We start from the raw sequence: 8,948 nt of genomic DNA on the forward strand, positions 1-8,948 counted from the left end.
GTCCTGACATACTGTTTCTAAGTTGATTTGACATAATTTTACTGTCATGGCCATTAAAGGTAATAGACCAAGGTTGACTACAGCTTTAGAGGTGAATATGGTTGATTTTGTGGTTTTTTTCGTCCCTTTTTCCCTCCAGCAAATTAAAAATTTTTGGTATTACTACACTTGTGGATGGAGGGAGAAACCAGGCAGTCATCAGAAGTTCTAGAATAATGTTCTTCATGTGCTACGGTGCATATGTCTTTTTTTCTCCTCCTGATAGAGTGAAATTTGAGGGTTATATTAATTACCAGTAAGATTAAGCTGGTAACAAAGATTCAGTAAGCAGTAATCTATTAGCATCTACCATGTGCTTAAACAAAGATTATACGAGACAAAATCTCTGACCCCAAGGAGCTTTCATACTAATTGAGGAGAGCAGAAATGTAAAAGGAGTTAACCAGAAATGTGATGACTCCTGTGAAAGAAGTATGTACAGATTCTCTGGAAAGGGAGATAAGGGAGGGCTTTACCAAGAAAAAGAAATCCCTGTGCTCAGTCCTGAGGGAGGGGTAGGAGTTTGCCAAGTGGTTTAGGGCAGGGAGGGCTCTCCAGGCAGAGGCACCGCCTGGGCTGAGGCAGGCTGAAGAGGGCGTGCCCGCAGTGGGTGTGGCCAGGGTACAGGCGAGGAGAGAGGGCATAGGTTTCTGAGTGCTAAAGCAGTAGGGACCTGATCCTATAAACAACCGAAGCTGCTGGAGAATGATAAGGAAGAGGGCTGAGGGCGTGTGTTCTAAAGGGTCACTCTACTAGTGGGTTGGAAGTTGAACTGACAGGAAGCTGAGGAGGGAAGGTGAGGGCGGGTGGGTTGGAGAGGGGCTGAGTTCTGGCTGTGGCAGTGAGGCTGCAGAAGTGTTTTAGAGGCAGCGTCAGTACAGCTTGGCCTGGCTGGGTGCAGAGCATGAGGGGCAGATGGGGGCTGCCCTGTCACAGCCTCAGACACAGGGGGAACCCCCTGCAGCATCTTTTCAGATGGGGGAGAGCACAGATTTTACAGTGGGTCTTCATTGTTTTAGGACTCAAGTGTGGTAGTGGTCAGAAGGCACCATGAGAGAAACTCTCGGTGCGGACTAGATGGGGGGAGCAAACAAGAAAGACGCTGCTTAGCTCCCTGGCGGTCCAGTGGTCAGGACTCGGCGCTCTCACTGCTGTGGTCCCGGCTTCCATCCCTGGTTGGGGAACTAAGATCCTGCAAGCCACGCGGTGCAGCCCAAACAAACAAACAAAACATATTTATGGGACTTCCCTGGTGGTCCAGTGGTTAAGACTCCGCGCTTCTGGTTGGGGAACTAAGATCCTGCATGCCGCAAGGCGCAGCCCACAAAAAAAGAAAAAGAAATACGCTGCTGGAGTAGATAAGAAAAATGTCTTATTAGATGTCGTTGGCTTTTGCCCAAAGACACAGTGGGGAATTCATCTACGGGAAATTCAGACCCCAATATATGTTTTCTAGGTAGCTGTGAGAGTGAGGAAAATAATAGTTATTTGAAGCTGGGAAATTTGTCCCATAAGCATGTTTCTTACAACAAGTAGGGATTTCATATTGAATATGTAGCCTCTCTGTATTAGCAGCTGTGCCTGTTTAAAAGGCAGTTAAACGGAGATCTTAAATGAGATCTTACCTCATTCTTGGCAGTTCATAGAGCAAAGGAATTAATAATAGGGTCTCTGAAACCAGGTGGCTTAGGTTCAAATCCTGGCTGTTGCCACTCACCAGCTGTGTGACCTTGGGCAGTTACTTAACCCTCTCTGTGCCTCCATTTCCTTACTGCAGAAGGGGTAACAGCAGTACTTACCTCTAGGGTTTTGTGAAGACGAATTAAGAGAACATGTGTCCAGGGCTCAGCTGAGTTCTGGCAAGTAGAGTAGGTATTCACCACGTGTTAGCTGTTACTCTGATAAGCGCTTCTGTAATAAATAGCAACAGGTACTGCAGAGCGAGTGTTCACTCGGGGGATGGTTGTCATGATGGCAGTTGCCACAGTTCTGCTGTCTTGCCTGCGTGCTCACCCAAACCCAGAAGGTGCGATTTGCCTTTATTGATGTTCGTTAAAACGGGTTGAATGTCTCTAAGGAAAATTCTCAATATCTCAGAACTGGGACCTGAAAAGCGAGCAGTACTTTCTACTCTGCATATGTTCATGCTATTTTGTTACCTGTGTTTTAAAGATCGAGAAGCAGAGGCGGATAGAACGGATAAAGCAGAAGCGGGCCCAGCTTCAGGAACTTCTCCTGCAGGTGAAGAAGCGGGGGCGTGTTTCGTTACCTTCCCTACCTGTGTTCTGCCTCTCCCCTTACTTGCTTTGAGTCAGCGTTTTCTGCTTTGGGTGCCTTTGAGTATCTGGTGGGGCCTTGCTGGGGCAGCCTCTGCCACGCCCGAGCTCATCACCGTGCTCACGACCTGCCTGCCCCACCGACATCAGGGGGCCTCACAGCAGCTCTAACGTGGAACATATTATGCAACAGTTTACTTTTGACTCTTACCCTTACTCTGAACAGAAATTATTTTAGCCCTTATTTGGAACATCAAGGAATAAGGCTAGTTAAATTTTAGGCGCTTTGAGTAAAATAATCTAATCCACCTGTAATACTTATTATCTGTAAGTGACATTATAACATAATAAGCTTTGTAGAAATACCAAAACTTAAGATGTATTTCTGTTTAGGAAAATTAAATTTTATAGTGTAATGAGGATCCCTGTATTTATGCTTTTTTTTTTTTGATAACTGTCTAGAATCTGGGTAATTTAAAAAAAATATCGTAGAGGCCTTGTATAAAATCATGTGAGGTAAAATCACAGGGTAGATGGACCTTTTTTTTTCTATTTTTGGTAATTGTCAGTTGGTGTAAAAATTCACTTTGAGCAGTACAGCGAGTCATTTTCAGTCCAATCAGAAAAACTTTGTAAAATGAGCCAGCGAGTCTTTATACTTTTGTTTTTAATCAGCAAATTATCTTTCTATGAAAAGCTTTCAACCAGTGATGAAATCGATGTGGATTTGAACAACCATAGGTCCTATTTCACTTTTGGTGTAATCTACTTTTCAGAAATAAAGGAAGCAATAAATTACCAAATAATTGTAACATTTTTTTTCCCCCCTAAAATACTCACTTTGTCTCATGGACAGAATAGGTTAAGTATTCCTACATGTTCCAGATTTTTGTTTTTCACTTTCTAGACGTGTATTTCTTTTTGTTTGTTCGTTTGTTTTTCACATTTTACGTACACATCAGAGAGGAAGGAGAAAACCGCTAGCCCTTCCACAGCTGCGCGTGGTCTGGGAAGGAAGGAGGGGAGGAAGCGGGGCAGGGGAGACGGGACAGAGGCTCCCGCGACACAGGCGGCCCCGCCAAGATGTTCCCTCCTCATTAGGCACCGCCTTCTCGCTGCCCTGTGTCTGCCGCTCACACTGGCCCCTATGGGAACGACCTCTGGAGCAGGCGTCTTACGTATTTTTCATACTGGATTTCCAAAGTAGGCTTTGTTGGAAGAGAGCATACTGCAGCTTAAAAGAAAAACAAAACTTGAAAGCTGACAGTGTATTCCTGTGCTGCTCCCCGTACAGCTCTGCCTGCTGAGAGACCTGGCCTGCCTCGCCGCCGCCTTCCCCGGCTGCCTCTCTGTTGTCCCTGTCCCTGCAGCATCTGCGGTATCTCCCTCCCGACTCACAGGCCCTGAACCCTGTGCTAGGCCTTCCTCACATTTCCTCAAAACCCTCATGGAACACTTTGGAGCTTGATTTTTGGCATCTGTTATTATAAAAACCTGTTTATCAGTATGCCTGTAATTATCTGTTTATCAGAAAGACTTGCGCTGGGCAAAATCGCCCTCATGTATGTGGCGCTTTCCCATCCCTAGATGGCCAGCACAGAGGATGAACTGGAATATGTTTTCCCCTGCTTATCTTTATACAACGAACATTGCTTTTTTTTTAAAGTCCTGAGTTTCTTTTCCTCTGCTGTCTCTCAAAGGAAATGTTTATGGAAGATTTCAACCCAGGCACAACCTAGCTGTCAACATTTATCAAAGCAAGTCTCTCTAAACATTAAAATGAAACCCCAAGTATAACTTCTAATCTCCTGGTAGACATATAGCTTATTTCTTCCTCGTAAAATTAAGCAAGTTGTCCCTAAACAGGAAAAATTTGCCTCGCTGTGGCTAAGCTAGCTTAATTTTTTTTAACAAGTTAAGGTCACAGCTACTGACATCACACGACCCAGGTCACTTTTACTTACATGGCACCACTTCTCTTTCGTCCTTGGTGATGTGGGAGAGGAATGGTGTGAGTAGATTCTGCCTACAGATAATCTAGATGCCCTACTTTTGTCTGTATCATTGTCCCTTCCAGCCAGTAAATCTTTTCCAGAGCTACTAATGCAGGGCAAAATGAATGTCTGAATACACCTGAAGCTGCTTAGCCTCTGAAATAGATGTTAATGAGCCTGGAAAAGAACGAAAGGATGAAGGAAATCAAAGGGCAAAAAATAAGGAAATCAGTCCAAAACAAATGGGAAATGATTTTTCATTTTACTATCCAAATAACTTTATATCTGTATTCACAGTGCTTTGCACAAGAAAAATCTTTTTTTTTTTTTTTTTTTTTTTTTTTCAGTACGTGGTCCTCTCACTGTTGTGGCCTCTCCCATTGCGGAGCACAGGCTCCGGACGCGCAGGCTCAGCGGCCACGGCTCACGGGCCCAGCCGCTCCGCAGCATGTGGGATCCTCCCGGACCGGGGCACGAGCCCGTGTCCCCTGCATCGGCACGCGGACTCTCGACCACTGCGCCACCAGGGAAGCCCAAGAAAAATCTTTGATGCTATTAAATGTACACAGTATTTAACAATCATACATATATAAGAACTTTTACTTACCGCTGTTTATATTCCACCCTCTACCGAGGCCCTCCCGTGGCACTAGGACCACAAAGCTAGGAAAAGTATGGGGGTGTCTCCAAGATGCTTTTTCTAGAAGAGTAAGGAAGCTAGGCAGAAGTATTCAAACATATAATTCTTTTTCCCAGTTTTACAGTTTCAGCCTATTTTTCCTCTATTAAGTGAACTAAGCATTGAATATAAAATAGCCTTTAGTTCATTAGCAGCAGAAAAGAACAAATTAATAAGTATGACTTAAGTAATGTTTGGTAATGAATGGTGTTGACAGTGATGGTTCTGGACAGGGCTAGAATAAATTGGTTTCCCTTCTGTTTTGTGCATTTTAAAAGAGTAAATGTTTACTTTCTAGGGAGATAGCACCCAGCCATTTTAAGATGTCAGTAATCTTAATCAAGCTTCAGTTAAGGCCCAGGACCTAAAATAAACACTCGTAGGATAAGGTTGCTAAAACATAGAAAATAATTCAAATGCATCACTACTGGGTGAGAAGAGGGAACATGCTGATGGAAGGGTTGAAAGGCTGTGACTTTAGGAGCTTTTTAAGCCAGTATCTGTTCCACAAGCAGATGAAAGACTTCAGCTGCGTAAGGTCTTTCTAGCTGTGGAATTCTGAGATACGTTTGCCTTATCTAAAGGGGGGTGGGGGGCTTCCCTGGTGGCACAGTGGTTGAGAATCCACCTGCCAGTGCAGGGGACACGGGTCCGATCCCTGGTCCGGGAAGATCCCACATGCCGCGGAGCAACTAAGCCCGTGCACCACAACTACTGAGCCTGTGCTCTAGAGCCCGCGAGCCACAACTACTGAGCCCACGTGCCGCAACTACTGAAGCCCGTGCGCCTAAAGCCCGTGCTCTGCAACAAGAGAAGCCACCACAATGAGAAGCCCACGCACTGCAATGAAGACCCAACACAGCCAAAAATAAATAAATAAAATAAAATTTTAAAATAAAATAAAAGGGGGTGGCAGGGTCTCTTTCTTTGACTTTTGATTAATGGTTATAACTTAAAAGTAGCAGCAAAATTCATTGTAAAGATTCAGGCCTTATATACCTTATAATCAATGCTAAGCCTCAGTTCCCTCATCTGGAAGATATCAGGTGGGGAGGGGCTTGGACTAGATTCCAAACTGTGCCCTAAAGATGCTTAGAAGTTCTGTGAAGGAACTAAGCGGTGAATGAGGGCAGAGCTGGCAGGACTCAGGACTCAGCCCCAGTGCAGCCAACCAGAGCAAGGATGCTTTGATCTGTTTTATAAACAGTGGGTGTCCCAGAAGATTTCATTTGAAGAAAGCATTCTGTGGCTTTATAAAGTTTGCATATTTCTGGGCTAGACAATCTAAGGGGCATATTTTTAACCCTGAACTCTCAGGAGTCTGTGTTAGATAAACACTGTATCTGTTGCTGTATCACTCTAAGAAGAGTTGTAGGTGCCACTGGCTCTCCCAGATTTGTAAGATCCTGTTTCTATGCTTGATGGAAACCATGGGTCCCATTTTCTGTGTTAGGATATGTTAGACACCATTTAAATGTATATTTTCTTTCCCTCGAAATATATTTATTGAGTTGGATCATTCTAATCTTTTTTCTTAAATGTTTAATTTTAATTAACTCGTAGGTGAAGGGCCTCTTTAAATGCTCTAATTTTAAACTATATTTTAAATGTATTTAATTCATTTAGTTCCAACTCACTTATCCACGTTAAATAACTATACGGGTAATTTTGTTGATCATTACAGCAAATCGCTTTCAAAAACCTGGTACAGAGAAATCGGCAAAACGAACAGCAGAACCAGGGCCCTCCAGCTCTGAACTCCACCATTCAGCTGCCATTTATAATCATCAATACAAGCAGAAAAACAGTCATAGACTGCAGCATCTCAAGTGACAAGTAAGTGGAGAACCAGCGGCCGAGGGCAGGGCTGACCTTCTGTTAACCTGATTCCTATCATTTGCAACATAAAGAAGGTTGTACCCATTATCTGAGCGCACCAAGGCTAACTTCCTTGGGGCTCATGAAACAAGCTTTTCAAACGTGGAGTGCTGTCATCTACTAGCGCTTGCTTCCACATTCACCCTCCGCGGGCCCCTCTCTTGAGCCTGGCACTGTGCTGCCGGTGCTACAGGCGTACTGGTGCCCAAGTCAGGATGTGCACGTATGTACACGTAATGTGGTATAAGTCTGGGCAAGTCACTGCGCTAAAGTAGAGCGTCACTGGGGTCTGGGACAAGGTAGGTTCACTAGTGATTACTGTCATCATTTATGGTGGAAATAGTTGAGATCAACATGTGGCACTAAAGCAGTTGTTTGTTTTGCTATATCGTATTTGAGTGTGCTTCTGTTTATAATGAATGAATAGACATGAAAGTGCTAGATGGCATTCTCTGCTTGCTTGCTTTCCTATTATCTTATAACTTGAAGTTTGTGCTTTTTATGACCTTCATTCATTTTACTCACCCCCACCCTCTGGCAACCACCAGTCTGTTCTCTGCATCTATAAGTTTGGTTTTTAAGATCCACATATAAGGTCCATCATCCGTGTTATTGCAAGTGGCAGAATTTCCTTTTTTTTATGGCTGAATATTCCATTTTCTAAGTACACCACATTTTCTTTATCCACCCATCCGATGATGGACACAGGTTGTTTCCATGCCTCGGCTCTTATAAATCATGCTGCAATCAGTGAACATGGGAGTACAGATATCTTTTCAGGATAGTTATTTCATTTCCTTTAGACGTATACCCAGAAGTGGGATTGCTGGATCATGTGATAGTTCTATTTTTAATTTTTTGAGAAACCTCCATGCTGTTTTCCAGTGGCTGCACCAGTTTACATTCCCACCAGCATGTTTGTCACTTTAAGATTGATGGCAATATTTATCACAGTAAGTGAGAAATAGCAGTTTTCAAAATACAGAATTTATTTGTAACTTATTTTACCCTTCATGAAAACAGTAGTGGTCTTCAGGCTGTGACCAGTATCGAGGTCGTTAAGGGCATAGGGTGCAGAGTGAGGCAGACACAAGTGCTCCCGCATTTAACTGCTTCAAAAGCTCTGTGTCCAAAGAACAGATGGGGATGATGCCAGGGCCTCTGTCACTTCCTTAGCCTTGTTGTGAGGATTAAATAAGATTATGCCTCTTAGAGGTCTGACTCGTGGAAAGTGCTTTGTAAACATTAGCTACTTTTCCAAGGAGTCAGCATATAACTTATCATCCAAACTTGGGACACGTTTGAGAGCAAAAGAGGGCTCAGTAACCACATCAGTGCCAGAGGCATAGCCTAGGACTGTCCTGGGAACTGGAACTTCTAGCCTCTTAGAGCTACTGCATCACCGTGGGGCTTTACCACTCCTGGTTTTTCCCACTCTTTTCTCTGGCAGTGTTGCTTCCCTGTCTTGATTGCATGCAGAGATTATGGGTCACTTAAATAAGAAGGAACCAGAAAAAAGAAGAAGAAGAGTAAGAGAAACAACAGGGATTTCTCGAGTATTTGGTAATTAAGCCTATGGACACAGGTAGAAATAGTAGGGACCGTGCAGGCTGTGACGTCAGAAGATGCATTTTTCAATCTTTCCTCTAGTTGTGTAGTTTCTTAACTTCTCTGAGATCTCATTTCTTCCTCTGTAAAAACGAGAATTATAGTATTTAACTTGCTGGTTTACAGACGTTAAATTCATAAAGGACCAGCCCAAATGGTAGATGTATTATTATTCACACACTTAAAATTCTTTACAGAAACATGTGTCTACAAGGACTTGTCACATATTCTCATAAATCTGAGAATTCTAGAGAATGGTTTAACATATTTTTGGGAAAAACTGTTAGAATTCTAGTTATTCTCTCTAGTTAGTCTGTTTTGTGGGAAATCATTAAAATTCTCTTCTTTGGTTAATCTTTGAGGTCTAAAAGAGTAGCAGGAAAGTGTGGGGACCAGAGACCTAAGGGAATTAGGGATTCTTGTCCTTCTTGGGTGGTTACTGACTCGTGCCCTTTCCTCACCCTCCCCTGAGTG

At 43.4% G+C, this 8,948-nt stretch overlaps 1 protein-coding gene across 9 annotated transcripts in view; it reads left to right on the plus strand.

Annotated features, from left to right (window-relative positions):
• TFDP2 (transcription factor Dp-2) overlaps positions 1-8,948 on the plus strand; it is a 162,051-nt gene that overhangs the window by 146,259 nt on the left and 6,844 nt on the right. For all 9 annotated transcript variants that reach the window (XM_022582646.3, XM_022582647.3, XM_022582648.3 and 6 more), the window contains 2 exons: positions 2,212-2,280; positions 6,673-6,824. In XM_022582646.3, the coding sequence (XP_022438354.1) occupies positions 2,212-2,280; positions 6,673-6,824 (221 nt within the window). The remainder of the gene's footprint in view (positions 1-2,211; positions 2,281-6,672; positions 6,825-8,948) is intronic.

Source organism: Delphinapterus leucas, chromosome 4 (assembly GCF_059928025.1).
Source record: "Delphinapterus leucas isolate spDelLeu-1000000601 "Yukka" chromosome 4, BTC_Dleu_Yukka2, whole genome shotgun sequence".
Classification (NCBI taxonomy): Eukaryota; Metazoa; Chordata; class Mammalia; order Artiodactyla; family Monodontidae; genus Delphinapterus; species Delphinapterus leucas.